The 22,152-nt window shown below is 53.5% G+C and overlaps 2 protein-coding genes across 6 annotated transcripts in view; one reads left to right on the top strand and one right to left on the bottom strand.

The window, feature by feature from the left end:
• Window positions 1–14,018, top strand: part of PFDN1 (prefoldin subunit 1) — a 32,314-nt gene extending 18,296 nt beyond the window's left edge. The window contains exon 4 of one of the 2 annotated variants that reach the window (XM_064724915.1): window positions 13,881–14,018. In XM_064724915.1, coding sequence (XP_064580985.1) covers window positions 13,881–13,964 — 84 coding nt within the window. In that variant the 3' untranslated portion in view covers window positions 13,965–14,018. Of the gene's footprint in view, window positions 1–4,744; window positions 5,502–13,880 lie in introns of those variants that run through there. The other variant, XM_064724916.1, reaches the window with a different exon arrangement.
• A 1,527-nt stretch (window positions 14,019–15,545) lies between these two features.
• CYSTM1 (cysteine rich transmembrane module containing 1) overlaps window positions 15,546–22,152 on the bottom strand; it is a 68,388-nt gene continuing 61,781 nt past the window's right edge. For all 4 annotated transcript variants that reach the window (XM_064725029.1, XM_064725030.1, XM_064725032.1 and 1 more), the window contains exon 3: window positions 15,546–16,000. In XM_064725029.1, coding sequence (XP_064581099.1) covers window positions 15,894–16,000 — 107 coding nt within the window. In that variant the 3' untranslated portion in view covers window positions 15,546–15,893. The remainder of the gene's footprint in view (window positions 16,001–22,152) is intronic.

Below are 22,152 nucleotides of genomic sequence, written 5' to 3'. Positions count from 1 at the left end.
TTCAGCAGAATGGGTGGAATTTCCCACAAATTATAACTTTGCTGTTCTTACACCAAGCCTCAGAACTGGCTGCTTCACAGCCAGTTTCACTGTTTTTCTGCTTCGTTGCTGAACCTCTGGTTATGGTCATTGAAGTTTCCAGCAATAGTCTCAAAACTGAGACTGTCTCAAAAGGTGGTTGGAGTGGAAAGGTGGTTGCCACATGGGTTGGTTTTTCTTTTCAATCATGAATAGTAGGGCTCAGAATGCCAACACTTTCAAAAGTTTGTGTTAAGTAAACATTCAAGTCCATCTTTTAAGTGATCTCCTTCCAGCTGGCTGTGGCAGTTTTGTGAAGAGGGTTTTCCTTAGGCCTGGGATTCCCCGTGGAAGAGGACAAGCACTTAGGCTGACAACTGCTGGAAACTGAGATTTCAGGGGAAATACCTGGGTCCAGCTCAGAGAGCATTTATCACAGGAGGAGGGGATTTTGCTGTCCTGAAAACAAGTTGTGACCCAAGCAGGAAAGAATGTGAAACTTTGTGACCTTGTGCTTCCACCACATGGTTGTAAAATAAATATCCAACCAAGAAAGGTTAAACATCTCTCCATTTATTATTAAAACTGCAAGGTGTTTAAAGCTTAGGTTTATATTTTACATTGTTAACTACCTTGTGACTTACATTTCTCACTTGGCACAGCTGAATCAGGCTGGTCAGAGTAATCCCCCAGTACCCTATGGTGTGGCTGATCTCATTACTCACATAGCTGAGCTCGAGGCAATTGTGCTTTGCTATGATGACATTACTGTGAAATGTGTATTTTTTGATACATTCCTGAATCTGAGAAATGCTCTCCCCTCTACCTTGATGCTGTTTGCAGAGGAGGGCTGGGTTCACTGCTGAGCTCTTCTGGAAATCCATCCAGCTGCATAGCAAGGAGATCTCCAGCTGCCTGTTCCTAAAAATGTGTCTTTAATTTGCTTCAGAGGTGTGAGCTGGTTTTGCTGGCATTCACAGCTGCCAGTGAACTTTGAAAACTGTGAGGAGTTTTGTCTCTCTTCTCCCTCTGACACTCTCCACTGCAGTACATGATTGCAGTCATTCCCTTGCTTCTCTCTCATGGGTTTCTCCACTGATAAAGCAGTGCATTGTATTTTTCCAGGTTTTCCAGGCAGCATCACAAAATTGATGGGATGCTGCTCGTTTGGGCTTCCTTGCAGCAAGGACAGCCAGACCTGTCCTTGTGAAGGGCTGGGAAAATAAAGCTTGGCTGGGACACACATTATGCTTGGTGAGCTGTGTTCTGAAAGCACCAAGGGGTCTGGGTGTGGATGATGCAGTTAGTTACCTAAAGAAAACCAAAGGTAGCTTTACTCTTCTTGTTAAAGCTGTGTGTGGATGTCAATATATCTAAGTGTATATGTGTGTGTATATACGTATATATATATATATATATATATATATAATGTATGTGTGTATAATCATAGAATGGTTTTTGTTGAAAAGTTTGGATGACTTTAAAGATCTCTGCCATGGGCAGGGACACCTTCCACTAGACCAGTTCTCTCCAGGTATGAAGTAGCCACAGCTTTTCTGGGCTACCTGTCCCAGGGCTTCACCATCCTCAATTAGTAAAGAATTCCCTTCTAATTTCTAGTTTCCCCTCTAAATTTCCTCTCTTTCAGTTTGAATCCATTGTTCCTTGTCCTGTCACTCCAGTTCCTGATGGAGAATATCTCTCTGGCTTCCCCGTAGGCCCCTTCAGGTCCTGGAAGGTGCTATGATGTTTCCTCATCTCCAGGGTGAACAGCACCAATGTTCTCAGCCTGCCAACTCCATATGCACCTGTGTGGCTCTCTGAACTTCACAACTTGTATCTAATCCTTTGGAATCCAAACACACTGCCCAGGCTTGCTGGCACAGTAGCTGTGCCTGCTGGCAGGCTGTGCCAACGGGGCTCACCCAAACCTCCAGAGATTGGTGCCATCAGCTCCCTCACACACTGGCATGGGACACGTCCTGCTTAGCAGGATTGGATTTTTCCAGTCCTGATACTATCAAATTCTTGTTGTGTTTCACGGTACAAGGGGTATGTGTTAAATCTATTTTGAAAGCATTCTAAAGGGATGAGCACAGACTCTTTTTAGCTCAGCAATGTTTGTGCAGTATTAGGAGAAAAACCAAGTAATGTTTTTTTTCCCTTGTTTTTAAGGAAACATGATATGTGAGCGGTGGAACAATGCTTTGTTTCAGGAAATGTTATCCGTTTCCATTGTAGCCCTAGATGGATTCTGTTTTTAAATGTGGCATTTTAAAAAGAACAAACTCTATGATGTTATAAAGACATGGAAAATTGATTCTTCATTAGGGGTGGAGAAAGTGATTATCACTGTGTGCTTTCTCTGATAATATCTGATAGTCCCCTTCTCTCCTGCTATATTCAGCTTGTTTAGTTGTCAGGCGTTGTCAGACTAAATTGCTAAAAATAACAAATAAGGGGGAGGCTCTGCTGGGCAGCTCCGTCTGCTGTGTGCCACTGAATTTAGCTCCTTCGGGAAAAGGGCAAAAGCAACCTGCAGCTTTCTGGGGGAATTGGATTTTGGTTTGAAACTCTGACCACAGCATAGCTGTGTGCTTGTTTCCCAGGCAATTCTTTCACATGCCTGTGGGAGACTGAAAGTTTACTGCTGCTGAGATAAAGGCTTGGTTGGTTTCTTCTCTGGCTGCCTGGAGTAGAAAATATAATCAAGAGAGCTGTACCTAAAGGCTTGATTTCTAATTCAGAAATCCTTCATGCAAGCCCTAAAACACCATGTCCAATTTCCTTATCCCATGCAGAAAATGCCTTTGCTCTCCTTCCTGGTGGAGGAAGGAACACTGTGCTCTCAAACACTGCTGTGCTCCATGTTTAAAGCCTCAGGTGATGTTTGGAAAGCTGGTGAAGTTACACAGTGGCTGCACTGAAATGCCTTAAGGTGACCACTGACTGTGTTGCCTGAGCACAGTCCTGCTCGTGCTGCAGCTTCCATTTCTCTAATCTGCTTTTTCTGGGAGCTTTAAAATGGCTTTGCTGCAGCCCTGAGGCAGAGTGGCGGTGCCCCCCCTGTGATGAGTCGGCTCTGACAGTTGCCACAGCAATGTTTTCTTCCCCTGTGGGAACAGAGATTTTGGCAGGTGAGGTGTGGCTGGGGAGAAGCGCTGCAGCCTGGGGCAGGTATGGCTGGGATGGACCTGCTCGGTGTGGTCCAACTCCCCTTCATTCTTCACTGAAACCCTCAGCGTGGAGGCCAGTTCTGTGGGTGGCTTTAACGATGTGAAAACAGCTCTCTTGAGATTCGTGGTGCTCTTTGCAGGCCACAAAATGCTCATCAGAAGGTAGCAATTGTTAGGCTGTTCCCAAGTTGGAGCAATTTCTTCCAGGGTTTTATGGCACAGAAGTTCTCATCACATGATTTGCTTGGGGTAGGCCAGTGCCCAGGAATGTGTGGTGGGCTTTTTAACTAACCAGGGGGAAATAAGGAATGCTCCTGTTTGCTTTGGAGAGGGGAAGCCTCAAGAATAACTCTCTGTGCATTAGCCTGGAGCAGATTCTACTTTGGATGAGGTTGCTGTTCCCTCATTCCGTGGCTGGCATCAGCGCACGTACCGGGAGCAGGGTTTGAAACACGTTGTCACTGCAGTTGCCCCTTGTTTCCTTGTGTGTGCACAGGCAAGGTCAGTCCCTCTGCTTGCTCTAGAGGGAGGCAGGACACCTAAGGTGGGGACAGGTGGAGTTTGGAAGTGAGTTTACCATGTAGGATTAATATTTGGGCTTGTGTGGACATTTTAGGAGGAAGCTATGGGATCTCTACAAATGATGGATGTTAGAGTGAGGATGAGCTGCAGAGCCCCTCAATGGGGACCAGGCCAGGCCAAACCCAGCATCTTGCATGGCTTTGGGTGTCAGAGGCAGCTGTGGTGTCTGGGCAGGTCCTTCTGGACACACACATTTGGACTTGGTGACGTTCCTGGGAAATGTGTTTCATCTTGACTCTCTTGGCTGCTGTCATCCATGTCTGAGGCTGTGCCCTCACTGAGGGTTGCTGCTGTGTTTCAGGCTGCAAAGCTGCAGGCTCAGTTTGCTTTTGGAGGACATGGGTGGTCCAGCTGCCTGCCTGTCAGCTGTGGAGCATCCACAGGCACTCCCATGGGAGAGCAGAGCTCAGCCTGCATGGGCAGGGCTGCTACCAGTGCTCTGCCCTCCATGAGAGCCTTGTTTTGAAGAAGGGAGTAGCCAAAGCTCATTTTTTTCCCCTATAGGTCTGGCTGTCTTACAGGGAGGAGAATCTGTGTTCTCATTCCTGATTTTTGAAATGAAAGATACTCTGAGCAATGAGAAAAATAGGCTTCAAAAATGACAAAACACTGAGGAGGTTGAGAGTGTAATGGACACAGAGCTAATGCTGCCAGCACAAAATCCTGCTTTGTGGAGAGGCTCTCTGACATTGGACTGGGGCCACACAATTTAAGGTAAATGCTGGAGGAATTGGGGCATAGCTAATGCTTCTCTAATTCTTTCTGTTCCCCAAACTGACTCTGCTGATGGTTACATGAAGAACAGGCCCTCACAGCTGTGAGGAATCATTCACTTCACTTGCTTTTTAATGTTTAAAGCCTCAAGGTCTGTCTTGTTTCTCAAAAATGAGGGTGGCAAAAAGATTGTGTTCTTACAGCTGAACTTCATGGGTGTTTCTCTGTTGTGTGACTGTCACCTTTCATTGCAGGCAGATGGAAATCAGCTGTGTGCAGCCAGCACCTGGCAGATTTTAAAGGCAGCAAGTGTTCCTCAGTATCTGCAGGGAAGGAGGTGGATCTGTTTGAAAGCTGGCTCTTAGTCCTGTGTTAAATTTGTTAGATAAAGATCAAATAACAGTATGTTCTGCTTTGAAAATTGTGTAAGAACCTTGTCATGTGTTAAATAGTGCACAAGTCACTGGTTGCAAAACATGATGTTGGAATCTTATAGGCACAGGCAAATAAATTCTCACATTTCAAAGGGGAAAGGGGATTCCCAGCTCTCTGGAGGGGTCATCTGCCACCTTAGGCCTGGGCTGGCTTATAAAAACTAATGTCCCACCACATTTTTGTGAAGAATGGTTGTGGGTAATGCTGATTTGACTGCAATGACGTGTATTTATATCATCACATGTGTGTGGGTATGCAGTGGCAAGGCTGGATCTCTCATTTGGAGCAATCATTCACTGCAACAAATTTTCAAACTCCCAGATTTTTGCAAGCAGTTGTTTAATTAGTAATTCTTTGTTAGTCTTCCCTGTACTGCAGACTGCAAAGTAAGCACACAAACCAGCTGAGAGGGCAAAGGCTTTATGAAGGAAGAACTGGAATTTGTTGACTTTGCTTTCACTCTTCCTACCTTTATTTTTGGGTGGATATTTGTAGATTTTAAAAGCAAGTGGGTAATTAATGTGGGGGTTGTTGTCCTTTAGAGGCTAGTTATAGACATGCTTTCAAAATAAAGGCATCTGAGAATTTGCTTTATGTTTTTTTTGGGGGGGAGGGGGGGATTATTCTTGTTTAAGAAAAACCCAACAACCTAACAGAGAAAACTTTTCAAGCAACTCCTGCCAGTCCACTCACAACCCCTTGTAATTAAGAGGAAAGTGAAACACACTATGCATGAATAAAAATCCACTTCTGCTGCTGTGTCTAAAGGGTTTTGTCCATCCAGGAACATACATTTACTCATCTGAGCCTGAAAACATGGTTTGTTTCCTCTGATTAGCATTAAGCTGCCTTTATGGTTCCCCTGAAATCATTTTAACACCAAGTTGGTTGATAAGTCTTTCATTTTAAAGCAGGGTCTGATTCATTGTCAAAGCTCTCCTTTGTGCTTATGGCTGCAGAAGTATCCCAAGCAACGAGCTGAGCTGAATGTGGGTCTCTCTCCAAATTCCTCCTTGCATGAGTAATAATTAGTCACAAACCCAGCACTGCTGTCCTTCCCTTAGTCACCAGGCCCCTGCAGTGGCTCCTGGCTGCCTTTGTGCCAAGCAGCTCTGGGGAGGGGGATTATCTGTGCCTGATAAACCTTCAGCCTGCTTCCATCTCCTCCTCCATCTCGCCTGGGGAGAACAGGAAACGATTATTTGGAAAGCATGCTGCTGCCTGTTGGAGCCCTGAGCCAGCCCTGAGTCAGCTGTACAAAGCCACACCTTGCTGCCAGGTATGCAGGGCAGCCCTCACCGTCATGCTTCCTGCTGTCCCCACTGCTGGCTCACCCCTGCTCTGTCCCTCATGCCTTGGAGGTGGCTGTGTGGCTGCTCTGAGCCCAGGGCTGTCTGAACTGAGGGGGAGATGCTGCCTAGGTGGGCGTTGACACCGACTTCTTGTTGCCGATTTGTCTTTGAAATGCATGGAAATGATTTTTCTTTTCAAGTGGCCTCGCTTGGCCAGGACTGCAAGAGCTGAAAGGTGTGGTGTGGTTTTGCAAAAGTCCTACTGCCAGGAGGGATCCTGATGAGCCACACCAGCTCTGCAGGACCACAGAAACTGAGGCACTGGGATGGGGAACTTACCACGTTTTGCAAGAGGCGCTTTGGTGAGGGACGCTTCCGCCGAAACACAACGTGGGGGTTTCAGGAGCTGAGTGAGCTTCCCCTCCCCAAGCTCTCTGTTTGACCTGACTCTGCTGTCATAGCCTGGTTAGGGTGCAGTATCCAGCCTGGAGCAGTGCACTCCTGGAAACTGCTCTGAATGGGGAATTGTGCCAAGAGGGGGTGTCCCTAAAGGAATCCTTTGGGTTGATAATACATTTCTGCTGCCACCTACTGAAAGGTTCTCATCGACTTGCTTTTGTAGTGGTTCACATCAGGCTAGGGTGCAGGAGTTCACTGGAATAATCCATCATTTCCCACTCACCAAGAGCAGCTGTCTCCATCTCTGCTGAAAGTGCTGTCCTGTGGCTCAGACAGTGGGTCCATGTGAAGTGCTGCTGCCACGAAGCTGGGCTTGGGCAGAAAGGCTGGCAGGCAGCCTGGCTCTCTGCCCCTTCTTCTCTTGAAGGCACCAAGAATGGAAGTTAATGGGGTTTTTCCAGAGTATGTTCCTCGAGGTAATGATGGGGAAGCCCAGCTGGTTGTGCTGCAGTAGGATCAGCACACCATGATGGTGGATTTGCACCAGCAGTTCTTGAGTAAGGATTCTCTTGAACTGGCAAATGTAGTTGTGTGCTTGATGTTTTCTCTTCTACACTCTAACCCAGATAGATCTGTGGGTCCCCTTTACCTTGGGGAAGGAAGAGGTGAGGAAAAGCAGGGTGTGAATCATCACTTCTCCTCTTTGGTATATGGCATCACGCTTCTGTCAGCAGCTGTCGTCAGAAACCAGCTGGGTTCCCTTCCTATTCCAGGTCATTCATTCTTGAGCAAACTCTGGGCAACTTCCTGAGGCAATAACTGCTTGGAAAGTCTTGAAGTGTATCTAAATATTTGGTGGTTGCTGTAGAGTAGTAATTCCCAGTGTGTACATGTGCCACAGTATTCAGCTGGGTGAGGACCAGTGCTGGGTGGACCCATCAGGGCGTAGGGCTGCCTGCAGACCTACCCCACCCCCTTGCTGGTGTCCACTCTTTCAGCTTCTCCTGGAGCAGGAGCAGCTGGGTGCTGTTCAGCAGGTTCACCTCCTTCCTGTTCAGGGCTTCAGAGTGAAATCCCATAAACAGAGCACGTGTCTTCAGCACATCATCTTCCATGAGCTTAGTCTGACCAAAATGTTTGCCTTCCCCAGGGTTGCATGCCAGGGCTTGGAGTGCTGCTCTCCACAGGGAGTTTGGGCACTGCCACCCCCTGACCAGCAGTGGTGGCCCCAAGAGTGAGGGCAGCCTGGGCTGCTGCTGCCTGGCCCCCAGTGCATTGCCATCCTCCAGGGAAGATCCTTCTCAGTCAACCATGTGCTCCCAACTCCAGCTCAGGATCTGCTGACCACCTTCCCTCAGAGCCCTCAGGCAATGCCAAAAATGGTTTGGGTTAACTTTGGGGGATACAGAAGTTCTTGGCTAGCCACAGGGTTGCTGAGGTGTCACAGGATGAGTTGTCTCAGGGCTCCTGTTTGAGGCACTGCATCATGCCTGAGGACTGCAGTGTTCCTCAATGGAAGCCTTCTGAGTGTGAGAGTAGGATGCCAGAATCTGGTGGCTGGTGGCCAAGCATGCTGAGAGCCATGGGAAGGGAGATATTCTCTGAGAAGGGACCTGCCAGCTTGTTTTGTCCTCACAAGTTGGGTGTAAAACAAGTTCATAGAAAAACACGTTGAAAAACGAAAATGGGGGAAAAAAAAGAACTGGCTGAAATGAATAGGCATGTTCCAATACTAGATCCTAAAATTTCCATGGAAACATTTTTGTTTGGGCTTAAGCAAATCTGTGTTTGCAGGTCAGGGGTTGAAGCTTTCTTTCATTTGCAGAGGTGACGTGAGAGGAGTGGAATTTGAAGAGCAAAAGTCGATGTTGAATGATAAACCATGACTTGACACAGGAAGCTCACCTGTGAGGGGGAGGGCATGGCAGCGTGGATGGGCAGGGCTGCTGTGTCTGTTCTCTGGGAGCACAGGGTGTTTGGGCTCCTGGGGTGGGTGACAGTGCTGTCCCCTGTTCCGCTGAGCCCCCGGCCGGAGCCAAGGCCCTGCCACACGCGGGGCTGGCAGCGGCCAAGCCGCTCTCCCTGAAGGCAGAGCAGTCTGAATCACAGTGCTGGGGGAAAGACAGTGCTTTGATCATCAAAAGCCCATCCAAGAAAAGCTGATTAATAGTTTTCTCTTGCTGTGGAATCTGTGGATGCTGGCTCTTTAATCTGCCAGGAATGCCAGGTCCGGTGCGTCACGCTGAGCAGCTCGGGCCTCGCCAGCAGCAGCACTGTGATGCAATGGCAGCGGAGGTGGAGGCTGGAGCAGGAGGTGACTCCTGCCGTGTCAAAAGGCCATGGGCCACTTCTGTTAACCACAGCTCCTTTTCTTCTTCGGGGTGTGAGCTGGAATTGTATTTGCATTCAATCGAGTCTTTCCACAGCTGCTGCCAAAAGCAAACAGCGCGGAGCTGCTCAGGGAGCAGTACTGCTCCGATGGGGAGTGAAGGGCAGGGGGGGCTGAGGAACAGGGTGGTGCCAGGGCGAGTCCTCTGATGTTGTTTGGCTGCAGCCACCCGTGCCAGGGCACAGCTGGGCACGCCAGCACACCTTGGTCAGGAGGTGCACAGCCAGGGCTGGCTCGTGGTGCTGCCTGCACTGCCCCAGGCTGGGGCCAGCTGAGCTGGTGCTTCCAGGAGCCTGCACTTCCTACACCAGCAAACAGAGGCAGCCAGGGCTGGTGGAACCCCAAAGCCATCGCCTGCAGCCCCCCACGGGTGTTTGGGAATGTGTTGGCACTGGGCATTGCATCCCACCAGTGCCCTGGCTTCCCTTCTCCTCCTGGGGCTGGTGCTGCCTTCCCTGCCAGCCCTGCAGCTCTGCCTGTGGAGCTGTCAGCTGGACAGCCACCATTCCTCTGGGAAGGGTTCCTGGGAGATGGATGTGCATTGCCTGAGTGCTCAGTCCCATTTTGGGTGCACCTCCAGCTGTGGGAGATGCTGTTTTCAGTCCATGTAGCTGCACTGAAGCACACACACCCTTTGCCCTGCACACTTTTTTTGGAAGGCTGCAGGAAGCCTTGGAGGTGGAAAAGGCTCCTAGAGCTGGCAGAGGAGAATATGGGCCAGGTTGGTGATCCATCTGTACTCAGGGGTAGGAGAGGTGCAAACTCCAGTTTCTGAGCCCCCAGGATGTGCTGGAAGGCCCAACTGGTGGGATTGGCTTTGCTGCCCAAGGAGGGATCTTCTTGCCCTCCATCCTGGTGCCAGACAGCTATGAGTATGGCAGATGTGTTTCCAGAGAGCAGATTTAGGTGAGAACACTTCCTTTGGGGCTAGTTTTGAGACAGATCATCAGGGCTGTGGTTTGTCTTGTTCCCAAGTGCTGCAGCCCTTCCTGCCTGGGGAAGGAACTGTTGTTGGGAGTGGTATTAGCTTAAAGGAATTAGGAAACCAGGCTGGGAGGCATTGGCTGCACTGGCTTTTGGGGCCATCCTCTGTGGGTTTGCACCCTGTCAGTGTCCTGCAGGTGGCCCAGACCTCACTGGGCTGTGGCTGGGCTTGTGTCCCAGTGCAGGTGGCTGAGCCCTTTCTGTGTGGGGCAGAAGGGGATCAGGGGCTGTCACACAGAGGAGAGAGTGGATGGAAACTGGTGGGTGGCCTGTGGCAGGAAGAAATGAGGATGCAGGAGCATGTCCTGGGCTGGATCAGGTCAGCTGGCTCAGTTTTGGGGTGCATGTGCTGTCCACCTGGAGTCCTGTAGCTGCAAATCTGCTCCATTCCCACGCAGCCTGTCCTGTGCAGCCTCCAGCTCCCCTTGCTTGCTCTGTGGGGGAGAGGATTCTGCAGTGCTGACAGGACCTGCAGCCCTGGCTCATCCCTCCCTGTGTGAGTGACTGTGCCTGGGTCATGGGAACACACTGGCCTTTCTCTGGCAGTGGGGGAGCTGCCAGGGCCTGCCAGCCTTGGTCAGAGGCTGTTCCTCTGAAATAAGTTTCAGTACCACCCCACAAGAGAGTTTTGTAGAATAATTCTCTAGAAAGGAGCTGTGAACCAGGAGGAACCAGCCCCTTGCTGCAGTTGGAGCCCTTGGCTGACACATCAGCTGTTTCCTGTGGTGCCCTCTGGGTTTCCTTGTAACTGCCTTGCCACACTCCTGGTGACACTGCAGGGGGACAGCAGCACACCAGGGGCACTGCCCAGCCTCCTGTGGAGCCTGGCCCTGCTGGCAGCCGGAAGCTGGGGCTTTTCTGAGAGCTCAGTGTCATGGGACAACTTCCTTCCCCCTGCTGCCTTCTCAAAGCCTCTCTCCTTTCTCTGTTCTTCCCTGGAGCTCTGTGGCTCAGACAGTGGCATGTGGGGCTTGTTTGGGCACCCACCTTACCTGTCCAGGGGCTCACAGGAGCAGGGGGAGGGTGGGGGCAGTTCAGGGCAGTGGTGTGGTGAGTAGGAGTTGTGGGTCAGCAGCTCACAGGCCATGCAGCCACCACAGCCAGTGGTGCAGGGTCAGTGAGCTGCTGTGCCCCCTTGGGCTGCTGCCATGTCCCCCTGGGCTGCTGCCATGTCCCCTTGGGCTGCTGCCATGTCCCCCTGGGCTCCTGACTGGTGAGCACTGGAGCCACAGCCGTAGGAGTGAAAGCAGAGGCTTCAGAGAGCAGCAGCCACCTTTGGTTTCACAAGGGACCAAAACCAGCAGTGCAGTTTTGACGTTGCCCTGGCAATTCCCACAGGCTGCACCTGCCATGGCACAGGTAGCAGAGGATGAGCTCCTGGAGCAGCAAACACACTTTCCCAGGGGAATGCATCAGCATTCCCAGGCTGGCACAGCAGCCACAGGCTGGCCCGAAGCAGGGCTCAGAGGACAAAGGGTTAACTCGGGCTGTGAGTGCAAATGAGCTGGAGGTGGGGTTGGGGATGCAGGGAGGTGTTCAGGAACAGATCCCACCAGCCTGGCAGGTCTGGCTGGGCCGGAACAGCCTCCAGCATGACTTCAGAGCTGTGCTCTGGTGTCTCGGGCTCGGCTCGGCGTGAGTAGGCAGAGCGTGTGTCAGCCACTCGCTCGCTCAGTGCTGCTCCCTGGGAGACACGGAGTTTCCTGTCTAGACCCCGGTAATGGCAGCGAGGAGGGGTTTGCAGCAGCCTCCTGCCCCTGCTCTGGTGATGACTGAAGCAGAGCCCGGGCTGCAGTTCCCCTTCCTGGGGAACAAACACCTCGTTTCTGCCACGTGTCTCGGAAAATGTGGCGCCCGTCTGTGATCCGGGCTGTGGGCTGGAGTGGGAGCCAGCCCCAGCTCCTGCCTGGCTGCAGGACAGCTCAGAGTGTTTGCAGCCCCTGGCTGTGGGTGCAGGGCTCCCCTTGATGCTCAAAGGATGCTCCTGGAGCCCAGAATGGGACTCTGGAAGCTGCTTCTGGGAGGGAGTAAAAGCGCTGGGACCAGCCCAGATTCTTGTGCCTCGGAAGTTAGGTGACCAAGGAGAGTGATTGAGGTAAAGAAAAATTCCCTGAATCCTGCCCTGCCTGGGACTGCAGGTGCTGCCTAAGTGCAGGAATGGCCTTAAACCCAGGCCCTTTGCCACAGGGAGGGCAGAGCCTGTCACTGTGCAGGGGTGGGCAGTGTGGGTCCATGTGTGGGTGCTCCTCTGCTGTGTCAGGGTCCCTTGTCCTCCTGGAGGTGGTGCACACATGGGCACCAGCAAGGCTTCCTGATGGGATGTCTGAAATTCTCCTGGGCTCTCCCAGTCCTGCTGGACAGTGTGTCTGGAGAGCTGCTCTCTGGAGCTGTCTCCTCCTGCCTGGTGGGAGCAGGAGACAGGGGCAGGAGGGCAGGACCATTTCATGCACTAATTTAAGTGTTTAGAAAAAGCTTTAGTAAAAAATGACCCCCTACAAGGCAGCTCTGCTGCTGCCACCCTCCTCTGGTCAGCAGAGTGAGGTGAAGCTTTGAACCACGAGGGTTTTTTGGGCCTGTGTCCTCTTGCTGCCCTCAGACTCAGTTCCCTCTGTGGGAAATCCCTCGACGTCTGTGCGGCAGCGTGGGGACAGCGCGGCGGTGACAGAGCCCTGCTCTGTGTCACTGAGTCACTGGCAGTGGGAACCTGTGGCTGCTCTTCTCCCTGTGGTTTCCTCAAAAGCATTTCCTGTAAATGAAAGAGACCCCACGTGCCTGGGAGCAGGGAGAGGGACAAGGAGCCCTGGGCCATAACCCTGGCCCTGGCTGTCAGGAGCAGCCTTCAGGATTTGAATACAAACCCTGCAGCCTGTAGAAGCAGGGCTGGGAGAAATGTCCTCATGGCAGGGCCATTCCAGCTGTGTGCAGCTGTGCCACAGCAGGGGGACAGAGGGGCAGTGCTGGCAGCACGACTGCTCCATGGGCTAATGCATTTTCAGCATTACAGGTCCCATGGGCTCAGGGTCAGGCTCACAGGGCAGCACAGCAGTTCTTGTCCTTCATCTGTCCTTGGTTTGGGTGGCCTTTGGGGACACTGCTGCTCTGCTGAGCTCCTGGCACTGGAGACGGGCAGAGCCTCTGGCAGGATGCTCTGGGTGGAGGCCTGGACTCCTGGAGTTTAATGCCAACCCTGCCAGTGCTCAGTGGGAGCTGGCATGGCCCAGGGCAGGGCTTTACATGGGCAGCACAGGAGCCTGAGCTCACAGCAACACTGGAGGAGACTGTTGTGTCTGTTGTTTGGAAACCCAGAGAAAATAGTCCAAAGAGCCAAGGGCTGATTTTTCCAGCCACAGAGGAGCACCCAGACCAGCAGGAAAAACGCTGCACTCTGAATTCCTATCTGGGGATGCACGGCTTGGGGCTGCTTCCCTGCCAAGCCCAGCCTAATTACAGATGATTGAGGAAACACGTACTTGGTGATGATGCCAGGGAATTGCTGATAGAAAGGAGGATATAGGGTCAGAAAATGGCCCAGCTGGGAAAAAGAACCTTTTTTGTGCCCAAGGAAAGGGTTTTGCTGTGTCTCCATAAGGAAGCTTATAGGCTCCAAGAGTTACAGGATCTGATTTGATTTCCTTCCTTGCTGAGGTTCATGGCTCCCACTTTTTGCAGCCCTGAGGTTTCAGGGGGGAACAAAATTCAGTCTGTGTGGACATTGCTCTGTGCCTGTGCCTCTGGGAGTGAGTAGCTGCTGTCCCCACAGGGGACACCTGCAGTGTGGTGGGTGCCCCAGGCAGCACCCACAGCTCTGCTGGGTGGCTTTGGGCCCTGGTGCCCAGGTTTGTGCTGGCAGGGCTGGGGCATCCTGACTTACCTCTGGTTTCTGCCTTGCAGCAGAAGAAGTCGTACCTGGAGCGGAGCGTGAAGGAAGCAGAGGACAACATCCGGGAGATGCTGATGGCCCGCAGGGCACAGTAGTGGCACCCCTGGCTGACCCCCACCCACCTAATAAACACAGCACGTGTCCCTGTGGCTGCTCTCCCTGCAGGGGTGTGATGGAGAAAGGGGCTGGTGGGAGGAGTTGGGCTGAGGGGCCTGCAGGGCATCCCTGCTGTGCCCTCATCCTGCGGATACCCAGGATGGTAGCGGACAGACAGACAGGGAAGGTCCTGCTGCGGAGGGGCGGTGGGCAGGGCTGGCACAGGCATGGACATGGACACAGGCATGGGCACAGGCACAGCCATGGGCCAGCAGTTCATTCCCACTGCTCCGGGTCATTCTTGTTGGCCTGGGTCATTCCCTGTGTCCCGCTTCATTCCCCGTGTCCCACTCCATTCCCTCATTCCCGCTCCATTCCCGCTCCATTCCCTCATTCCCGCTCCGTTCCCGCCCCGGCAGGGCCGCGCTGCGCGGCCGGACAGCGCCACCGTGTGGCCGTCATGGGCAGCGCAGGTTCCCGGCCCCGCCGCTCTCCCAGCGCCGCCCGGAGGCTCCCGGGATCCCGGAGGTTCCAGGTCCCGCTGCTCAACATCCAGGAGGTTCCAGGTGCCGCTGCCCGGGATCCCGGAGGTTCCAGGTCCCGCTGCTCAGCATCCAGGAGGTTCCAGGTGCCGCTGCCCGGGATCTCTGATGTTCCAGGTCCCGTTGCCGCCTCCCCGTGCTGTCACCCCATAGGCACACGGGTGCTGTCACACTCTGGGCTGGCTCTTCGCTGCCCCACCTTCCCCCACCGCGGAGGGTGACCCAGGGACTCCACTCCTGATGGCTGACAGCTGCCAGGCTGCCACGGAGGTGACAGGGAAGGTGACAGTGCTCATTCCCAGGCTAGGGGCCTCTCAGAACCAGGCCACAGACCTGAGTTTATGGCTGCAGAGGGGCAGCCCCCAGAAAAAGGCTCCTGGGGACCGGGAATTGCAAGGGACTCTCATCAACCCCAAACAGATGAGCTTGGGCCAGGCCAGAGCCCCAAGCTGCACTGCTGAGCCCACAGCTCCCCCAGGCTGCTGCGCCAAGGGACAGCGAGTGCAGTGTCCTCTGCAGGCAGAGCCACCCAGAGCTGGTGTGTGCCAGGAGAGCAGGGGGGCTCTGCTCCCGAGGCTGGGGGAGCAGCAGGGTGGGACACAGCCCACAGAACCAGCAGCAGGTTGTCCCCACTTTTCTGCAGACAAAAGCTTTGTATCCTTTTCTGGCCAGGCGTGCCATGGAATCCTCTAAATCCTCAGCACTAGATTAATCCATGGCTTTTCTCTTCTTACCCATTAATTTACCTCCTGCAAACCTCTGCTCTGCAGTGGGGGATGATGGATCACAGCTTGGGACCAGCCCTGTGGCACAGACACAGCAGCCCAGCCTGTGCTTCTCCCAGGAGCTGCTGGAGAGGGTCCTGGTTCCAGAAGGGGAAACATAAGGATAAAAACCCAACTGTGCTGCCCTGTGTGGGATGAGGGGCTTGGAGGTGCCAGACCAAGGATTCCCACCCACAGAGTGCCCACAGGAGACCATACACAGCACCAGAGGGGATGCCCACCCTGCAGACAGACTCACTGAAACACCGGGACCTAGTGAAGAAAAATCAACTGTTGGCTTTAATTATTGCGTACGTCTTCGTCTCTAGGGCTAGGAAAATCTCAACTGGTAAATATACATTTCATCAGAATGCCCTTGGCTGAAATACACCATTAGCACATTCTTCAAAGTTACAACAAAAGTCTTAGAAATGTTAAAAAGGGATTTTTTTTTTTCCTTTACTAAAATAAAGAAGTGCACCCCCCACCCCGACAAGGCGCTAGGACGGACAGACGGGAACTGTTGGCTGTGCAAAGCAGAGCGTTGATTACAGTAACAGAAAGAAGTCGGGACAGGAGTGGGGAGCCTGCATAGCACTCGGCGAGCGGCGGGGCGCAGGGCTCAGGTCAGCATGTCCCACAGGCAGCAGCAGCAGAGCGCGGTCCAGCACGCCGTCAGGCAGGCGCTCTCGCCCGTGTCGTCCCTCCGCCGCTCCTCCACGACGTACACTGCGGGCACAGAGCGTGTGAGACACGGAGCGGCACCACCACACAGACAGGGACACAACCGGGTGCGGCCCCCGGGGCAGCTCTGCGGGAGGTGCCAGCTGCCCCAGCTGCAGGCACGTCTGTCCGCAGCCTGTCTGTCTGTCCGCTCAGGCTGGCGCGGCTCAGCCCCCTCGGAGGAGCAGCTGGTGCCCAGCACTGCTCCAGCCCTACCACACACAGAACTGCCTCTGCCCCAGGATGACAGGGCAGGGACTCCTCTTGACAGGCACCAGTCCTTGTTCCAGCCCTGTGTCCCTCCTGCATGTGAGGGGACTCCCAGCTCTGTCACCTCAGCACCCGAGGCACAGGCAAGGAGGTGGCAGTGCAGTGACACCCCCTGGCCAAGGGGCAGGTGCCCAAACACTCCAGGTGTCACCTCATGAAAAGAAACCATCTGCCCAGAGGCTCCTGGGATTTACTGCCCACTGCCAATTGGGATTCACTGCACACCGCTGGGATTCACTGCACACTGCCAGCTGGGATTCACTGCACACTGCTGGGATTCACTGCCAGCTGGGATTCACTGCCCACTGCCAGCTGGGATTCACTGCACACTGCCAGCTGGGATTCACTGCACACTGCTGGGATTCACTGCACACTGCCAGCTGGGATTCACTGCACACTGCTGGGATTCACTGCACACTGCCAGCTGGGATTCACTGCCCCCTGCCAGTTGCATGAGCACACAGGAGGGAGCCCCAGGTTTGGGTGCAGCTCTCCAGGCAGGGTCTCCTACTTGAGGCCAGGTGCTGCTGGCTCTTTGTGCCAGCTCCTGAGGCCCATCAGGACAGGGGAGCAGTTTATCTTTGGTTCCTCCTCGCTGAGCCCAGGCTGTCACACCCAGAACTGCATCATTCTGAGGGCAGGCACAGGACTGTCCTTCCTGGCAGCTTTCCTGGCTCTCATTGCTGTGCTCTGTGTGGGAAACGTGCCCTCACACAGGAGTCCAAGCCAGGCAGGCAGCTGGTGCTGGGGACACAGTGCTGGAGGCAGAAACCTGGGCAGGACACAGCTCATGGCACCAGCCTGGCTCTCCCATGGGTTGCTCTGTGCCCAGGAAACCCTTCCCCAGTCACTCCTTCAGCTCTGCAGAGCCATGGGCAGAGCATGATGTGCTCCAGCTTACACAATGCCACAACCCTGGCACCACCAAGTGAGGCAGAGAGGGCGGATCCAGCACCCCCCAGTGTCTGTGCTTGGGCACAGCCTGTGCCTGAGCCTCAGGCAGATTCCCTCTCCTCAAGGGGAATAAAGAGAAGAGGAATCCTCTGCCCAGGCACAGCCCAGCTCCAGGGGAGCCCCTGCACAGCTCTGCTGTCCCCCTCCCTCTGACCACTGTCACAGCGCCTGCAGCCCTTGCTCCAGAACGTCAGGATGGAGGAACCCTCCTCCCTTCAGCCCCAGGAGGAGGTGGCAGCGCTGGGACAGGCTGTGCTGGAGCAGGGGAGGTGCTGTCCCTGCCCACCTGCAGAGCCCTGGCTGGCACCTCCAGCAGGGGCACAGCAGGACCCGATGGAAGGCTGGCTCCGTGTGCTGCTGCCAGGGGGAGCCTGCACAACTCCTGCCCCTGTGCAGGGCAGGGCAGTGCCAGGGCCAGCCCCTGCCACACCCACAGGAGAGCAGAACAAGGTCCATGGCCTGTGAGCCTGGCACCGTGGCTGCCTCCTCCATCCCCCTGAAGGTTGGACCACAGAGCCATCCATCCATCCCAGGGGAATCTGTCACACGGCAGGCAGGACTTTGGTCAGGCCCCTCCCTCCTCCCTGCACTCAAAGCCAGGCCTGGAACACTTGCAAAGAGAACATGGAGGCTTGGAGCCCTGACCTTACACAGCACCTCTGCCCACTGCCTGCTCTTCATGGAGAGGTGACCCAGGGGCTTGGTCTGGGCTTTATTCACCTTGTGGATCCAGGAGCTCTAAACAAGCAGCTCTTTGGTGGGCTTGTTTGCTCTAGAAGGTGCTGTTACAATCAGTGGAGGCAAAACACACACAAAATGCCCTGTGTAAGATGGTGACATCCCTGTGCTGGAGCCCTGACAGCCCTGGCTTCCAGCCAGGGTCAAGCTGTGCCACCTCTGAGCCATGGGGAGCTGGACTGCTGCTGCCAGAGCATTGCCATCCCCAAACTGAGGGCCCCAGTGCCCTGAGACATCCAGATCCACATGGCAGAAGGAGGCTGCCCCATCCAGACCCACATGGCAGAAGGAGGCTGCCCCTTGCCAGTTAAAATCTGTCCAGGACTGCAGGGAGTGTTTGCCTGATTTATGATTAATCCATGAGATGCTTTAAGGTACAGCCAAGTGACAGTGACAGCCAACAAAGCACATCCAAGGCATGTCCAAAGTGCTGTTATGAAACACTTGCTGAAATATTGAAGGGAATGGCTTTCCCCAGCCTGTGCAGAGGGAGCCAGGCCTCAGCTGGCTCATGCTGGATGCTGTCCCTCTGCAAAGGGGGTCACAGTGTCCATGGGCATCACCCTGTCCCTGCCAGCCCCTGGCACTGCTGCCATGGCTTTGCCCAGAGCTGGACAAAGGACAGGCACAGCTGGGGCAGCACCAGGACAGGGACAGCAGCCATCTCAAGGCCTTTCCAGGACTCACCATGGGTTTGGTAGGAGCCTTTCTGTTAGAAACAGTGAAACAGTACTCATGTTTGTTCCCTCTTCTTTCTTCTGCTAAAAGCTGGAAGCCATTTGAACCAGCAGCACATTGTGGCAAAAGCACCTTTCTGTAAAAACCCTCTGAAAAAAGCTGTGCATTTCCCCCATGGCAGGCAGCTGTGGTACTTCAACCCACAAAACAAACCCACTCACCTTCCAGGTTCAATGAATGCCCCAAAGACACCACCTGAAATACACATTTGAGAGGCTGCTGCCTTCCCCTGCAGAGCTCCTCTCCAAGGAGAGCAAGTCTTAAGGGCAGCCCTGACACTGCTGCAGTCTGAGTGTGCACACCATCAACACTGGAAACTTTCACACCTGGAGAGCACTGGGCAATGCTCTGGGGACAGAGAGCCAGCCCTCCTCATAGTCTGTGAAGCTTCCTTTGAAGCCACATCAATGCTTCAGGAGCTGCAGCTTTGTCACTGTCACCACACAAATTGCCAGAGAGGTTTTAAGCACAGATACTGAGCATTAAACAGCTTTTCTGACCTGGTGAGGGGCTGGCAGAGGACAGGAGAGGAGCTGAGGGGTGGGCAGCTGTTCAGCTACAGCCACCAAAGCATGCAAGCAGCTCAAAGACAGGCTGGATGCACTCTCAGCAGCCTGGAGATGCCCCACACCAATCTGCTCCTTCTGGACACCTGGCCATTGGCTCAGGGCACTAACACAGTGACACAAGTACCTGGGGACATCAAGGGCACGTGGGAGCAGCCTCACCCACTCCTCCCAGCCCATGCTGTACAAACACAGGGTCAACCCCCCAAACACCATATCCAAACCCAATCCAAAATCTCCCAATGAAGAGAATTGTGGTTTTTGTGAGATTCCTCAGTGTCTGAGTGCCTCCAAGCTGAAGCCACCCAGTTTTCCATGGTGAGCCTTATTGGGGATCTCACCAGCTGCTTTGTGCCTCACTTTTGGTCAAGGTTGGGACCTCCAACACCTCCTACAGCACAAAGGGTCCTCGTCACTATGGACAGAAGCCTGGTGGTCCCAAAAAGAAGAGAAACAAGGGTGATTTCTGTTGGAGGCATTAGACAGCACTCAGTTCTAGGCTCCATTTTTGATGGTTTAATTGTTTTTCCTAAAACAGGATGGGAGAAGGTACAAACTGAGAGACCCTCCCAGCTCCTAATCAGCCTTCAAGAGCATAGAGCAGCATGAATCATGCTTACCCTGCAAATGGTATCAGCCCCTGTAATCACACAGCAGTGGCCTGCACAAACCAGTGCAAATAACTCCCACTTTGTTTTTAAAACAAATACCACAATACCTTCTTATTTCATGTACAGGCTGCTTTATCTTGAGCATATACATTTTGTTTCTTCTCACACCTAATTGATACATTAATCATTAGCTCCATGAAGGAATGAGCTGTACTTTTCACCCAGTTTGGCATCAACTAAAACTGTGACCTTAAGCCTGCAATGCCCCTCACTGCAGTGCTGCATTGGCTCCACAAGGATGGCAGTACAATGGTTTGGAGGTAAAAGCAGATGCACAGGCTGACCTGACTGAGCAATCTGCTGCAGACAGCACAAAATCATTCTAAGAGGTGGTGAGCAAGATTTCTTACTTGCTGAAGAGGAGAAAACAAAGCTCTTGGTGCAGAAGTGGCTTGTGATAAAACCCACTTAATTGACAAGAGGGAAGAGGCTTCTGGGTCCCTTCTCTGCTGTGCTCTCCCCCCCAGATGAGACTGGCATTAAGTAATACTCCTGCTCTGGCCAGCTGTTCCCATGGCAAACAGCCACTGTGATAGCACAGGGAGGATTCTGGGGCTGCAAAGGCAGTGATTGATAAATTACCCACTGCTGCTTCCTCTCTGTGCCCCACAGCCAGGGGTGCAGGTGAGGGGTCTGTGCTGGCACACAGCTGGGCCCAAGGAGAGGAAACCTCAGGGCTGTGGGATTTGAGCCCTCCCACCTTCAGAGGGTGGTGGGTGCTGGGCTGTGCCCTCCCCTTTGATCAGGACACCTTTGATGCCAGATCAGCCCATCCTCTCCCAGGATTCAGACTCAGACATCACCTGGGGGTGCTGATGATGCCTTGGGAGAGCCCCTGAGCTCCACAAGCTCCCCCAGGAGTCCTGCACAGCCCAGGGCCAGGCCTGGGTGTCTCAGGTATGGCAGGAATGACACCCAGGCACAGACAGGCACAAGGGGCAGGCTCAGTGCCAGGGCAGCAGCAGGGGGAGGGCACAGCCCAGCACCCACCACCCTCTGAAGGTGGGAGGGCTCAAATCCCACAGCCCTGAGGTTTCCTCTCCTTGGGCCCAGCTGTGTGCCAGCACAGACCCCTCACCTGCACCCCTGGCTGTGGGGCACAGAGAGGAAGCAGCAGTGGGTAATTTATCAATCACTGCCTTTGCAGCCCCAGAATCCTCCCTGTGCTGTCAGAGTGGCTGTTTGCCATGGGAACAGCTGGCCAGAGCAGGAGTATTACTTAATGCCAGTCTCATCTGGGGGGGAGAGCACAGCAGAGAAGGGACCCAGAAGCCTCTTCCCTCTTGTCAGTTAAGTGGGTTTTATCACAAGCCACTTCTGCACCAAGAGCTTTGTTTTCTCCTCTTCAGCAAGTAAGAAATCTTGCTCACCACCCCTTTGAATGATTTTGTGCTGTCTGCAGCAGATTGCTCAGTCAGGTCAGCCTGTGCATGTGCTTTTACCTCCAAACCATTCTCACCCAGGCCCTTGGAAAGCTTTTCTGTTCAGGATGGAGGCCAAAGAAGGGAAAGCCAGCACAAGTGTGTCCAAGGGATGCAGAAGTGACAGCAACAGGAAATCAAATGTCCCTGAGCCCCTCTTGGAGGTGCAGACCCAGAGCTGCAGGAGGAAGGACCACCCAGCCACAGCCTCCCACTTCTCCTGGAATAAACCCCTCACAGGCAGCAAGTGCAGAAGAAGAGAGTTCAAGACTGGGGATCAGGGACTGAACTTTCATTTGAGCTGCCACCAAGCTGCTCTCTGCATGAGGCCTCCAGGGCACAGATGAGATCTCACTCTCTTGGCAAGGAAGGACTTTAATTGTTCTTTCTCCTCTCTGAGGGTCTGTGCTCATGCCTAACAGCCTCAGGCCTGTTATTTCCCAGCCCCCCAACTCCCTCCTGCCCAGAGGCTTTCCCTGTGTGCAGTCTCTACCACACCACACTCAGGTTTCAGGAAATACCTCAGTACACTCCTGAAACAGATACCAGAGCCAGATGGAAATTCAATAGCCCACTTCCAAGAAAAAAATCTTCCAAAGCTGCAAAATGCTCAGAACAAGTTTCCCAGCTCCAATCACAAGTGGCTGCTGCCAGAGCCACCTGAGCAGAAAGCAAGTGTGTCAGGAAATGAAAACACCAAGAGTACAGGCAGTTCCACCTGCAAATTCCCTCTGCCACCAGACAGACACTGCTGACCCAGCCCAGATTTCAGAAACAACTGATCTACACCTACTCTGACC

The sequence above is a fragment of the Zonotrichia leucophrys genome, chromosome 13, assembly GCF_028769735.1.
Source record: "Zonotrichia leucophrys gambelii isolate GWCS_2022_RI chromosome 13, RI_Zleu_2.0, whole genome shotgun sequence".
Lineage (NCBI taxonomy): Eukaryota > Metazoa > Chordata > Aves > Passeriformes > Passerellidae > Zonotrichia > Zonotrichia leucophrys.
The sequence above is the reverse complement of the archived record's forward strand: the minus strand, read 5'-3'. Positions and strand labels throughout refer to the sequence as shown.